Here is a 15760-nt window from a genome sequence, read left to right as displayed (position 1 = left end):
TACATCTCTTCTCTTGTTTTAATTTAGTTTAACATGTTAACTGATCGACTGTTATTATTTTTACACTATCTTATACAGAAGAATCAGAACATATTCACCCAGGATACTGCCCCCCCACAAATACAATGAAATTCATCCACCTTTTAATATCACAAATTAATTATCTAGCCACCTACATTTTAAAATTATTCTCTATATAAGTATACTTAGAAGTATATCTACATAAGTTACGGGGTCCAATCCTGATAATGGATGGTGCCTCAACCCCATTTTCAGGGACTATGCACCCATCTCCCCTTTTCTCAGCTCTCTACCACCACAGCCCACCATATTCAGCAGAGTATATCCTTCAAAAGAGCATCTGCAGGACTTGGGAGAGGAAGACGTGATAACTCAGTTTCTGCTAGCCCTTGGATATATAAGTGAAAGCCTCCTTTTTTAAAAAAGCTGACAGAAAGTTTATCTCCAGGTATTGGGGGGCGGGGGGGGGACCCTATCAGTGCTTGCCCTTTTTCACTCTCACCTCTAATAGCACAACAAGTCTTGATGTGGTGGCTTCTGAAGGGAATCTATTCCAAAGGGAATCTATTCCTTCTGCCATCCCTAGAGGTACCCCCCCCCCAGTTTTTAAAAGCAGACAGAGCAAAAATCTTGTCCGGCACAACTTAAAATTCTGGTACTAAATATGAGTAGAAAGTAATTTTAATATATCAGTCCACTAAAACTAGAATGAGTCAACCTCTAAATTAATGGTTTCATTCAAACAGCCGCTATCTGTTGATGAACAACAAGGAATCTTGTAGCACCTTAAAGATCAGAATTTGTGCAGTAAACATTTGCCCTTCCATATTGAGTAGACAACATGCTTTCTGTTCCTTTAACAGCTATGGTATTTATTTTCAATTACATTAACAAAATAATAAAATAAATAATAATAATAATAATAATAGCAGCAACAGCAATTTATTTATATCCCGCCCATCTCGCTGGGTTTCCCCAGCCACTCTGGGCGGTTTGCAGCATATCTAAAAATATAAAATATCAAGCGCTAAAAATCTCCTGATATACAAACATACAAAGTGTAAGTGCTATATAAAATATTGTAAAATATTGCTGACTAGAAAAAAACAGTATTTCAACTGAAAACTAACTTTAAAAGTGTTTTTCTAACCCCATTAAAAAACCTGAAAGAAAGCTGTCCTTGGTTAGAGAACTGTCCCCAAACAACATTATATGGCTTATGCCAACTTACTGGCACTCGCTTGACGTTTCTTCAACCATTTGTTTATGAAAAACTGTGGGATGATTTACTACCCCAATCTGCTAACACTGACTAAGGTAATAAATGAATCCCAATGGCAAAATCCAATGCATTTCTTTTTGTTTCCAGACAATAAACAGTAAGTGATAATTGGTTGAAATTTGTGGGCGTTGTACAGGTGGTGGTTTGTGACAACGCCGACTTCTGTATGTTTGAATGTATGTTTGCCAGCACCCTAAAGTTACAAATAGGGACGCAGGTGGCGCTGTGGGTAAAAGCCTCAGCGCCTAGGGCTTGCCGATCGAAAGGTTGGCGGTTCGAATCCCCGCGGCGGGGTGCGCTCCTGTCGTTTGGTCCCAGCGCCTGCCAACCTAGCAGTTCGAAAGCACCCCCGGGTGCAAGTAGATAAATAGGGACCGCTTACAAGCGGGAAGGTAAACGGCGTTTCCGTGTGCGGCTCTGGCTCGCCAGAGCCGCGATGTCACGCTGGCCACGTGACCCGGAAGTGTCTGCGGACAGCGCTGGCCCCCGGCCTCTTGAGTGAGATGGGCGCACAACCCTAGAGTCTGGCAAGACTGGCCCGTACGGGCAGGGGTACCTTTACCTTTACCTTTAAAGTTACAAATGGCAAATGCTGAGATAGTGACACTCAAAAAATTGGGTTGGCATTACGTTAAAAGGCTCTGTAAGATCAAGACGCTCTGGGTTTGAAGCTGCCCAATTGAACTATAAGCTGTGCAGACTTTATTCAAGCATTACTTTTTAAACACATACATGAATAACAAATGAAAAAGTAGTATTAGTTAGCTTGCCTGTCATAACAGTTAATATCGTCCAGCCAGCAACCCTTTTTCACAATTTCAACAGTTCCAGAAATATTCTTCCACGTTGCAAAGCAATGTCGTCTTTTATCTTTATCACCGTAACACAGTTCAATGCCACTGCGATTTGTTTTATCGGTTTCCCAATTAGCATTGTAGAAGATGCACTCCTGTGTCTCTGATCTGCCTAGTATGGCACCTACATGGGGAAATCAATTACAAACCAAGTCATTCAATAAGGCTGCAACATGTTTTGGGTGTTCAGAACAAAACAGCATTAAATTTATCAATACTATATACGTATATTCTTCACCATTTATTTATTTAACAAACGTGTTTATATATGGCTGTCATTTTTTAAAAATCAGATTGTTAGAGCAATAAAACATAAAACCATACAATAAAAACCATATGTTAAGACATCAATTAACAATTGGGGAAGAATGGATTCTTAATTCCCTGCATAGGCTTTGCAGAATAGAAATGTTTTCAGCAGGCGTTTAAAGGTTAGCACAGAAGATGCCTGCTGAATCTCTATTCCACAGGACTGGGCTGATGACATTAAAAGCTCGATTTCTTGTTGTCAAATGAGCCTCACCAACCTGGGAAACAGCCAATAACACTCCTGCAGATGATCTCATTGGTCAAGTTGGGATACAAGGGACCGACAAATCCTGAGATACCCTGGACCTAAGGTGTTCAGGTAGTTTAGGTTCTGTTCCCAGTACTTATGATTTTACCTCAACTTGGCATGCATCTCAAACGGTTTTTAAAGTAAATAAATAAAAAGTAGCAGAATAATTGTTGTTGTGAACTATTGTCGTTTGACAAACTACAAACACTAATAGCAAAATAAAGTTTCTTGCTGAAATGTTTTTAGAACAGAAGTAACATTTACGCAACAGTAGCCCTCTTAAGAAATAGACTATAAAAGAATATATTTTAAAATATGTAACTGTCCAGCTGGAGCCCTCTACTATAGGGAATGGATCTGATGTTGTCGGAAACTTGTGAAGTTACAATAGAAATGTCACCAATGAGACTTTTGGCATGACACTGAAGTTCTCTAATTATTTAACGTGAAAGGTAACCAAAATATTTGATTTTTTCTCATCATCTGAAACTCAAATACAGGCAGCAACAATTTTAGGCTCGTCCGATATGTGTGTGATTGCATGTGCCGAACCCTGAAGTGAACAAAAAAATCACAAAATGGGTGGGGTGGGGGTAGAACAAGGGTGTTTGCAAGCTTTCCCAGTGGGCGTTCCAATTATATGCGATTCCACAGAAGTACATGTGCCTTGGAATGTATCCCCCACATAAATTGGTCACTGTCTGTACATATTTTAACAATCCCACCAATCAGTGGGATCCATCATCTATAAATGTAGCACAAACCTAAAGCAATCTGGTTTCGTTACTACTGAATTATGTTTACATTATCGGTGCTACAATACATTTCAACTCACTTTAATCTTGCAAAGAAGGAGCAATTCACCCAGTGACATTTAAGATTCTTTAGTCAATAATTCTTTTATCTCTAAATAAAACCACAGACAAAATTGCAAAGCTAACATGAAGTACCTGTTTTTGAAAAGCCCCACTAGAAATCAGTCATCTGAAGTAATCAATGGAGAAATCTAGACACATTTTTCCAGAATGTGGAAAAAATGAAGATTTTTTAAAGTGGACTAACAGCTGAGAGATCAGTATTAAAATCACAACTTAGTCATGAAGCTCACTCTGTGACCTTGGGACAGCTACTCTCCATCAGCCTAACCTACTTCAACAGTTTGTTCTAAGGATAAAAGGGGAAAAGAATATTCATGAATTTTCCACCTTGAACTTCTTGGAGGAAAGAATGGATAAATAGAATACTGTTAAAAGAATACTACAAATAAAATGTTTTTCTCCAGCCTCCTTGTTCCTAATCTTGAATTGGGGTAGGAGGATAGGTTTGGAAACATGAAAAACTCCTAAAAATAAAAAAAGAGGTCTGGGACATATTCAGGCCCACAAAGATTGGGCTCTACATGAAGGTCCTGAGCAAATTGGGTGTGCGATTATCTGCTGGGAGAGGCCTGACTGGTTGAGTTGTACAGGCAGGGTGCGATCCATGTTCCCATAATACGTATTTGCTTTGCACAATGAGTTCTCATCTGAACCATTCATAAAATAAGCTCAAATGATTAAGTAAAAAATAGATAGTGTAGAAAGACTCGCACTGTGTGCACCATTGCTGTCTCTTAACAAGTCTTGATCAAAAACAACATGCCTGAACTAGTAACCACACCTTTCCCCTGGCTAGCTACAAAGAATGTACTTTTAGTTGTGTGGAGGTGTGGCCTTGCTCAGCATGCTCAGAACAGAAGTACTGAGTTCCCAGGTCTAACAAAAGGATAGACCTGTTAAGGTGATATACATCATACAGTTGCCATCATGACAACAAGAGAGAGTAGGAAACTTCACAACCAGGACCAAGAGCCAGTAGCTCTGATAAGATACAAATTCATTACCAAGGTTTTTTCTGCCTAGAACAGTTGAGTGGGTCCTCATGGCCACAGTAATAATTTTGGGTTGAGATTGGTTGAGTGGTACAGAGACTAGATTGGCCAGAAACGCCTTTAGGAGGAGCCTCTCAAATTTCAAATGGATTGTGGAACGGTGTACAGAATAAAGACTATGGGCTTTGAGATTTGGGAAAAGTCTTTAAAAACTGAAAAACATATCAGTAAGTAGGGCTAAGCCCTGGTTGCCCTGATGGACCAGCCTCCACTCTTACTAGCGATGATAAAATAAAAAATGAAAACACAAAAAATAAGGAAAGGGAGAAGTGGGAATAATTTGACTACTTTCCAAATGCTTTTAAGCGTCTGACAAAATCTTTACCAGTTAAGCAAAATGTTTTGTCTTTTACTAAATCACGAATCTAACCTGTTTAAATTTGCAGCTCTAATTTGGCCCAATATGCATAAAAACAAGTTGAAAACCCACCAAATGCCAAAACCACAACCACCCAACAATAAGCCACCACAACCCCACAAGTGTCTACTTATAATGTGTCCTTTGAGCTTGAGGTCATGGGCCAAATGCTTTCCTGTCCCCCTCTCCCAAGTGGATCTGCATGGTGAAAGTCATCTATGCATATTCACAACAGCTTAAGTTGTGTTTTGGGTCGTATCCAATGATGACTTTCTTTCTGCTTGTGAGCGGCAGGTTAGCCAATTTCACCTACCTCTCCTACCTATTGCAGTATATACCACAGATTGCAGGGGGGTGGGGTTGAGATCAGATACAAATCCAATGCATATAGCTGCCCTTAGAGGAGGTACAATGTGGAGGTGTTGTACTCATTAGTCAAGTCAAATTCTTGATCTTATCCCATTGGTAGATTTTCTCTATTTTGCCATCATTTGAAGTCTCCACTGCCATATCCCTTCTACACCATCTTATCTCACTGCTTGGTTATTATTTTTCTTACTGACAGTTAGGTATGTCGTTTGTTTTTGGCTCCCTTCCAAATCATCTCTTATATCCATTCAGACATTCTTATTCACCTTCTTGTTTCTGCTCTAAACATTCTTGATCAACTCTTGCCCTATGCTACACATCTTGAATTATCTCTTGTGTCTTTATATCAGTTTACAAGTTTGTTCACATTGCAGCCTAGTTTAATTTCAACAGAATTTCTGTTTAACAACTCTTCTTTAGTCTTGAGAACCTCCACATATATTTGCCTGCGTAATAAGGGACTTTCAGAACTTTAAAAATGACTAGAAGGAAGGGCTATTGTAACACAATCCAAATAATCTCTCGTGTGTTACCATGGATGTTGAAAATTCCCCCCCATATTTTCTTCTTCCTTCAATATCTTCCCAAGACGCCTTCAGAAGGGGGAAGCAAACTGAGGAGTTCCATACATCAAGCTGTATGGTTGTTTATAAAACATATGCTTAAATCTGGATATTTCAAGAATTGTTATAAACCTATTTCCAGGGGGTAGGGATCAGAGGACCGACCGTAGAAGTGTAAGATTGGGCCCAACACATCAAGTCAAAGAGGCACATCAACAGCAGCTATCTGCAAACCCAATTTGGATCTTGAGTGCAGAATGGGAAACATCCCCCAGAAAATGATAAAGTTATTAATATAAATAATGACAACTTTGGCAACAAAACAAGTAATGACAAATTTTCGACAAAATAGTACTGAAAACATTAAGTAGTGTTTGCACTGCAGATTTATATCTAAGAGAAAAAAAGTTAACAAGCCAACCAAGTCTAAAATGAATGCTATTAAATATCCATTAAGTCAATTAATATAAGCAACCATCAAATTTATCTATGATGTTTTGAGATATTTAGCCCAACCCAAAGATGCTTGCTTTTTATTTCTTATCCCTATAAAAGCAATTAATACAACAGGATTACCATATGTTTGTTCTCTTGATAAAGAATGTATTTATGAATGCTGTAAAAGCAGTGTTGCTGTCCCCCCCCCCCCATTTTTTACACTATGGCAGATTTTAACAGCTGTGTGCATTTCTATCGCTAAAAATAGATGTGAATAAAAGTTTTAGAATTTGAGTAAAGAGCACATTGTCAAATGTAATTGAAAAATATCCATCTACAGGCAACGACCAACTGTGTGTGGGTTACATTTCAGACCCCCCCCCAACACGTCAGTGCGGCCTGCGTAAGGCTGTCCCACCCCATTCTGCCCCCTTTTTTGACTTTCTTATGACTCTTCAGGGCACTTTTTGGTTCAGTGTGGTCCCAAACATATTGGATGAGCCTAAAACAGCCGCTGCCTATGCCACCAAACATGCTTTATCTCATGCATAAAACGTCACCTTCCTTCTCTCTACAGCATGCCCCCCCCCAAAGATCTTGAGCAGATGTGGAAGGGTGTGTGAGCAGCAGAAGAGGAAGCTGCAATGCATAAGTTTGCTTGCACAAAGTAGGAGACCGCATAGTTTTAATGAATAATCAAACCTATTTTTTTCTTAGACTGGCATACTTCAGAAAAAGCTCCTGAACAGAAAACATCTGCAGCGCACATTAATCCCCTTTAGTCCACAATGTATTGCCATCTAAGCCAATGGAAACAACTTTCAGTTAAAATAGATGTATGTCACAATATAAACTAAAAAGGGAAACTACAAATGCCAGCTAGTAACTGGTTATTTATAATGAAGTTCTTATAAAAGCACACTACTCAAATGAACATGAATATAGTTTATTTAAGGTCCAACAACAACAAAATAACACTTCTCAAATGATGTAGGAATAAAGATTGGCTTAGGCAGTTGTAACATTATGATAATTACAACCCAAATACACACACTTTAGGCACAACCCTATCCTTGAGTGCTGGATGAGAGGCTCTTGGGATCTGGTGGAAGCCCTGCTTCTTGAGTAGAATACAAGATACATTGCAGGCATGACAGATACAGTACTCCCAACAGAACTCAATTCCAGTGGTGAAGATACCACAACACTAATTTGGTGCATCATGGTTTTACTATTCATATATACACAAAGGGTGTTCAGTATATTTTGTAACTTTACAGAGAATGAATACAATGCAAAAATATATGCTATTGTTCAGCTTAAGGTGAGCATAACAGATGTGTAAATAAAATTATTAAAATACTATGTTTAGACTAAGGGTGGAATTCAATGTCGCACTACTATAAACTTTTCTTCTGTGCAAGTATTTAAGCTTGCCAGACAGAATGAACCCCCGCCTCTCCGTGTACACTGTCCTGGGCGTCCCCTTAGCGCTACCCCGAGCCAATTGGGGGCACATGAGGAAAGAAAGATCAAGGTGAATTGTTCATGGAATGGTGAACAGTGGCCTTTGAAGGCCATAATCCTAAACAAATAGATGAAGGGCTAAGTTGGTGTACTCATTGTGTATCCCATATTAAACAATGTTTCAAGAGTTTAAGCACAGCTGAAATTCTCTTCATGACCCAGGATATAGCCAACCCCAACTGCAATCAATCCTGAAACAACTGGTGCTATTACAAACTATCCCAAATTGTCTAAAAAAGATGGCAAAACTCTGAAAGGGGGGGGGGGGTTCATTCGTAACCATCCATTATTTTCATACAAAAGGTGACTGCAAGATGGGTTCCCTAGAACTTCACATAACAAAGGATTGATTAATCAAAGAAGTTTTTGGAACAGCTCCACTCCTGTTTTTCTAACGCTGGCATTCTGTTTCCAGAGGTTAAATTCAACTCAAGGCAGTTCTTCCCAATAACTGGCTCACAGCCATCACCTCAGGAGATCCTTGGAGACTGTTTGGCTCTTCCTTGACAACACACACATGCACACCTCACTATTAAGGAGTGAGGCCTTGAGCATGCATCTTATAATCCCTTTATAGCCCTTAGCAATTACTACCTATTTTGATGTTTTAAATCCCAGGTATGAAGACAATTTGCTGACAATGAAGCACAGACAAGGCAGCAGTAGATTGGGCTCATAATCAAACACTTGAAATTTGGCAGGCATTACCAGCTTGAAAGACAAGCAGAATAAATGCACTGAAATTTATGGCAATTAAACAAATTTTATTTTAATCCTTTGTCAATTTCTTAATGAATAGCAAAGCATTCTGAATGCCCCTAGTATAATGTTTTCTCTATTACAGGCAACTCCCCACTTGCACACAAACTACTTATATGCGCGACCCTGGAATGTAACTCCCACATAAGTGAGGAGTCGCACGTACTGTCTAATACAAAGCTATAGCTTACTGGATAGTTTGTGGATCACACAAAGATGATTCTAACATGTACTTTTAAAAATGAGAATACTTGTTTGAAGAGAGTTTATACTTAAAACATGTACCTAAACTCTTTCTATTTTGCACACTAACTGCAATACAGTATATAGAAAAACCCTAGAGTAGATAGCTTAGGATAAATATGGTCAGTATGTGTCATTTTGGTTTCTTTTTAAATATAATGAACTAATCCAGGAAGAAGGCTGCAACACACACAACACAATTTAATAGAATAGAAATGTCTATGTATTAGCTAAAAGCATATAAACTTCATGTTACATTTGAACAGCAAGGGGCTCACTCATCCTTACTTATGTAAGGAAAGGGCTACAAGTATGCTATAGCTACAAGTTCACTAGCAAGTTTGAAGGGAGGGTGAATTCTCTGAAGAGCAATAATAAAGAGAGCTGTCTGGTGTATAATGGGAGGAGCATGAAGATGTTAGTAAAGAAAGTGAAAACAGCCTAGAATCAGCTTAGTTGCAGAAAACAATTTGCATGCAACAAGGACCCAGGTTCAATCCCTGGTATCACACAGAAAGACCTGAAATGTTGGAGAGTCACTGCCGGACAGTATACAATGGGAGCTATCAGGATTAATGGATAGCTTGTTCCTCATAAAAACAGGGTAAACAACAAAACCCACATCTCTCCTTATACACTGGGATAATTAGAGCAAGGAAACACTTTATTTTATTCACATCAATGGTATTCCTGCAACCCAACCAGATGTTATATGGGAGATACACAACAGGATTTATTGTCTGAAAGGTTTAAGCTTAAAATGGCAGGAGGGATGGGCATATTATGGATGCTTTCCAGCACTAGGATTACTGTATATTACTAATTGTGGCCCTCCAGATGTTGCTGGACTACATCTCCCATCACAATCCCTGTCAAGGGCTATAGGGAGATAGTATCCCATAAAAGTCACAAATTCCCCAGCCCTGGTATAGGAAGGTCTCTCTCATCAGCATGTGATGCTTAAGAGCATCCTAGACAATATTTTATGCTGCCTAAATGGTTTCTGAAAGAAACCCACATTTTTGAAGAGGAGATTACTCAGTATTGGCACTGGTACTAACAATTGATTTGTACTGAAGATCACTGTGGTGAATATAAAGTACACTATGACAATGCAAGGAGTTCATCTTTAAAGAGAAATATTAATCTTTTCAAATTATCTATAAAACAATACTATAAACACATCGAGCTCAAGGACCCTTTGCCATTTTTTGGTCTACATTTTTACATTTTGGTAGTGCATATTTGTACAAAACATTTAACAGCATTTGCAGAACCTGGTAACTATTTTTTCCAGATGTCTTTCAAATTAACTAAAATATGCTGCACTGAACTTTTATCAAAAAGTGGGATAAAACCACCAAGATCTCCCCAACTCCTCTGCTTATAAACCATCGCAGCCAAAGGACAACAGAATTGTTCATCTATACAAGATTATGAATAATCTAGTTCTGCAGTATTACTTAATCAGCACTATTTTAAAGCAGAGGCACACCTTGGCATCTCTCCTACGAACAATGAAACATTATTGGTATTGGTTCCATAAATACTCTTCAGCTCACCAACGATTTAAAAACTGAAGAGGAATGAAATAAGACCATACTAGTTCTCAACATGGATAAATTACTGCTCCAAGCATCCTGATGCCAGTGTTAGAAACTGGGATAGAAAAGCTAGGAGCCAAATGACTTCTGGGACCTCGGTTGTGGGAGCCAAACAGAATGTCTAGTCACCATAGGAGGGGGGGCATGTTTGGCAAGACTTTTTATTTATTATTTTGATAAGCATGAACTAGTGTGCAATTCACATATGCAACACATTGTTAATATCACATTTTTAAGCAGAAATTGTTACTACATGTTTAATTTGGTGTTTACAATAAAAATATTGGTACCATACTTCAGTTTTCAAAACACTCTACTCTTTATTGTGAAACTCCTTAACATACTTTCTATCCTTAAAAGATACTTTGAGGTTTCATAGCACATACATTTCAGTAATCCTTGGGTGTCAGCCAGGTGCAAAAAATGGCACCCAGACTTTCTGAGGTGCTCACAAATGGAGGATATTTAGGCACAAAATGCACCTGGCACCTGCTAATTTTGAACCCTGAACTGAAATCAATAGAGGTTTGAAAGTTAGTTTTTAAGGTCTTTAATATGCATTGACCAACCTATTTTTTAACAACTAAAGCCAACATCATGAGTTTCAATGGAGAAGTGTTTGGGAAAATATTTTGTTTTGATTGGCAGGCATGGGTTTTAATCACAGTGATTATTTTCCCAGGGCACTCCAATCATAGTGAAGGGATGTTGAACTCCTTCCCAATCATGTGCCATTTCCTAACAATTAAAAATCCATACTTCAACAATCAATTTGTTTTCAAACCACTGTTCGTTCTTCCCTCCCCATATGTCTTTGCTTAGATATTCTGTAAACTTTAAGAGGGCTCACATTATATGGTCTCTGCATATTCTCTCTCCTTAGTTCAATTGTTGGACAAGCCATATTATTTATTTGTTCCTCTTTATTCAAATCCTTCCTTTTTTCCACCAAACACCTACTATAATTATTTGCTTTTCATTCAGTTCTATTCTTTTTCCTTGTTTGTGCAAACTTCTCAGAGTCCACCCACCATCCTGCTGATACATATGTTTAGTTTTTTTTCATGGTGAATTGTTTCCCTGCCCTGGTTTTACATTGCTTGTTCAAAGTTTCTAAACATTCCTCCGTTCTCCCTCTCAGACTTCTAAAGGTAAAGGTAAAGGGACCCCTGACCATTAGGTCCAGTCGTGACCGACTCTGGGGTTGCGGCGCTCATCTTGCTTTATTGGCCGAGGGAGCCTGCGTACAGCTTCCGGGTCATGTGGCCAGCAGGACCTCTGGTGAACCAGAGCAGCGCACAGAAACGCCGTTTACCTTCCCGCCAGAGCGGTACCTATTGATCTGCTTGAACTTTGATGTGCTTTCAAACTGCTAGATTGGCAGGAGCAGGGACCGAGCAACGGGAGCTCACCCTGTCACGGGGATTTGAACCGCCGACCTTCTGATTGGCAAGTTCTAGGCTCTGTGGTTTAACCCACAGCACCACCCGCGTCCCTCCTCAAACTTCTACTTCCCCCTTAAATCAGCTAAACCTGCTTGTCCCTTAAAGGAGCTCCCAGTTGTGTTGCTTATTGGTAGACTACTACCATGCACTTACTCAAGGGCACCTGCCTCCTATTACCACTTCTCAGACTGTCCACAGAACATTTAGGGAGGTGAAGTGTTTTCTATTTTATTCATCTTCCAAAAAAAGAGAAGTCTTCCCTTGCAAATAATCACTCCAGCTAACATTCTGAAAGCTGGTAGGCTTCACTACCTCAGAAGGGACAAACAAGCCTGAAAATTGCACCCAATTCTGACAGAAGATAAAAAAGCTAGATACTTTTAAAACCTTAAAGTTTTGAGCAAAGAGCTCTGGAGGGATCTGCCTGCAATTTGGCAGTCTTAATGCATTCAAGAGGGAGTCATTTTGCCTTTAAATATCATCCTGTGATATCAGAGATGGAAGGTACCCTGAGGAACATCTAGTTCAAACCTCCTTCAATGCAGGAATATGCAGCTGTCCCTTATGGGGATCGAACCTGCGACCTTGGTGTTATCAGCACCACGCTCTAACCAACTAAGCTATATTATGCTTCTTATATAGCCACTTTTGATTCCCAATTATTGGGGGGGGGGGGACGGACACACAGATAAGAGGCAGAGCTCTTGATTTAATCAATTCTTCCTGAGACAGAAGGTTCACTTCAACTGCAACACTAATGCAGGCCTCAGCCAAGATGGCACTGCCTTCAAAAGATGCCTCTTTCTTGCTGGAGAAAGAAAATGGTAACAATATCTGAGGAGATGAACCTGCAGCAGCAGAAGTAATAAAGGAGCTTATTAAAAATACTTAGAATGAACTAATGCTTCCGCTGAAAACAAAACTGACAGAATTTAACATGTGGCTTGATTGTTTAACAGAAACAACTACAGCAACAAAATATTCAAGCCAAATCTTAGCAAGATCAAACAATTAAAAAAAGAAAATGAAGATACATTCAACAAGCTTGAAGATGCAGAAAAATCAAAACAGGAGAATTAATTTACGTTTTCATTTTTTTTGTAGAGAGAGTAGAACAGAAAGATCCTGCACAATATTTGCCTCATGCTTAAATCACTGCTTCCAGACCTCATAACCTCTGTTGATTATTCTGAACTGGAACACAGAGCACTTGGACTCAAACTAAGGGAGAGAACTCCACTCCCCCTGTCATGTAACTGTCTGCTTTGCCTGATACAGGAAGGAGAAGGAAGCATGTAAAAAACCAAGGAACCTAACATCCATAACTTATAAAAGCAGTCCAGTTATGGTGATGCAGGATCTGGCTTCTGAAACACGGGGGGGGGGGGGGAGGAAAAATCTATGTGCTTGCATTATTAAACTGCAAGAAGCTGGAATTAAATATCGCTGGGGCTTCCTCTAACATCTTATTGCCATGAGAGGATCAACACGCCTCACATCAACAAATAGACTGGAAGCAACAGATATCCGCAACACTCTTGGAATCAACCTACTTCTGGGATGACAACAAGAAGAGGCAATGGAAGAAGAGAATGCTGAATTTTCCGATGGATGTTGAGTGGATGCAAACTGGAGCAAAAGATCCGGCAAACATCTCACGCAGACCGCTACAACACACAAAGCAGCTACATCCTAAATCCTCCAGATATTGTTGACAAGACTTAACTTGTGACTTTAACCAAATCTCAAGAAGAATGGTATCCCGGTTACAGGTTAGTCCTTAACACTAGAAACAGTAACAGTGAACATGAGGGGAATTAGTGATCCTATAAAAAAGAAATGCCTAGACATACAAGCCACAAATTGCCTTTGTATCTCTTGTTAAAACCCCCTAGGGAAAGTAAAACCTTCAGTGGTAATTGGTTTCAACACCAAGTGACAGCACCAGGTTCAAGTAAAGGACAGGGTGGTAGCAGTCATTTTTTGCAAAGGAATAAACTTTAAATTCCATTCAATACTGAATTACAAGAATGGTATTTTTTTAACCATTCATTGTCCCTTTAATAATAATGTAAACTGTTGGATCCCTATATGAACCAAACTCAAAATGACTTGACTTTATTTGAAAAGTTTTATGTAAATTAAATATATTTGCTGATGGAAAAGCCATACTATGGGGCGACTTCAACCTTAAAGTAGGGGGAGTCTCTCTAAAAGATTTGAGCAAGGGCGACACCAGGAGGAACTTTTTAGAAGATAAAGACAATTGGCCTATTACAGTCAGAACCAGGTTTGCAAACCATGTGGCATTATCACGATGCAATGTCTAAATGGATAGACTGCAAATTACAGCCATCCCTCCAACTCTAGAAGCTACTGCACTTGGAGGTGCAGGGAGCAAACTTATAAAGCTGAACGCATGGAAGAAGAAAGCCGACAAAACAATTCCATTTTATATTTGGAAGTTTAAACCATGATTTGGCCTGACATCTCAACCAAGTTTAAGGTTTGAAAAAATGGTCATTGGCTTTTAAAGAATATGGTTTTCTAGTTATGGCAGTAAGATTTAAAGTTACTTGTCAAACTGCTGATGGCACACTACCGCAACCTAACAGATCCAATAAGCTGCTGAAAACCGATGCACGAAGTACACAGAAAACCAACACCTGAGGAATATAAACAGAACTGCCTTACAGTGCTATTTGCACATATTCAGTAGCACACTGCTAAGGGAAAAGGTTGGGAGGTTGCGATCTCTTTTGGCACTGGCTATGGTCCAAACTTCCCACATCCCCAAGAGTACTCTAGCCATTCCTCACACTGAAAGCCACAACCAGCTAGACAAGAGAATCTGCTAGAAGATCAGAGTGGGCTGAGTTAAATCAAGGCAATTTCAAATGCATCCTGAAGCAGTAGCAGCCAACTGAAATAACTGATTTAATAATTTCCCATTGGTGCTTTATATTTTCCAGTACAAATAAGTGATTCACCACTTCTGATCTAACTGGATTGCAAGTCTGATCCAGCCCACTAAGCCTTTTTTTGCTGGTCCAGCAGAACTTAGCCCGGGGCCAACAGCACTGAACCTCCTATCTGCCACAGATCAAAGTAGATCAGAGTGATCCACTATCTTCTGATATTTTCCCAAGTGCTTGCAAAACATTGGAATGCTCAATACGCATAATAGCAGATTGGAACACTCCAGAAACAGGAAGGAGCACTCCAATCAATAGGTTCAGCACCACCCAAATCAGCAATGGTAAAAGGGGTCATGTAACACTGTATCACTGGATGGAGTGGTTTAAACTTCTGTTGCATGTCTCATGTGCATGAATGTGGGTGGCCATACCCATCACCAGCATAAAGTCCCCAAGCCAAGTGCAGCAAAAACAGTGGCCTTCTAGGTATTATTAGACTCTAATTCCCCCATCAATCTCACCCAGTACAGCCAACAGCCAGGGGTGATGAGAGCTATAGCCCAGCAATATCTGGAGGATCAAAAGTTCCCCACCCCTGAGCTAACCTGGAGTTGCCACCTTTTCTGGGTCAGCAGGCACATGTGGGGGCCAGTCTTAAAATAGCTGCCATGGGGGCATGTCATAACAAAATTAGAGAGTACAGTCCTTGCTTCTCCCCTCGCCACAACCTCACGCTTGCCATAAGGTTGTGCGCGCACACACACATCATGCACTGTTGCTGTCTAACAAGAAACATTCCCCAGTACCAGCAAAACATAGCCACACCACTCTATCAGAGACTTCACATTTGCCAAGTATCTCTCCTGCTCTCTCTGTCCAAGTGCACAGCA

General features: G+C 39.7%; 1 protein-coding gene across 2 annotated transcripts in view; it reads right to left on the bottom strand.

Moving 5' to 3' along the window:
• Nucleotides 1-15760, bottom strand: part of ACVR2A (activin A receptor type 2A) — a 52977-nt gene that overhangs the window by 22760 nt on the left and 14457 nt on the right. For both annotated transcript variants that reach the window (XM_028745539.2, XM_028745549.2), the window contains exon 2: nucleotides 2074-2281. In XM_028745539.2, the coding sequence (XP_028601372.1) occupies nucleotides 2074-2281 (208 nt within the window). The remainder of the gene's footprint in view (nucleotides 1-2073; nucleotides 2282-15760) is intronic.

Source organism: Podarcis muralis, chromosome 1 (genome assembly GCF_964188315.1).
Source record: "Podarcis muralis chromosome 1, rPodMur119.hap1.1, whole genome shotgun sequence".
Lineage (NCBI taxonomy): Eukaryota > Metazoa > Chordata > Lepidosauria > Squamata > Lacertidae > Podarcis > Podarcis muralis.
Note: the sequence above shows the minus strand (reverse complement) of the source record. Positions and strands in the feature narration are given on the sequence as shown.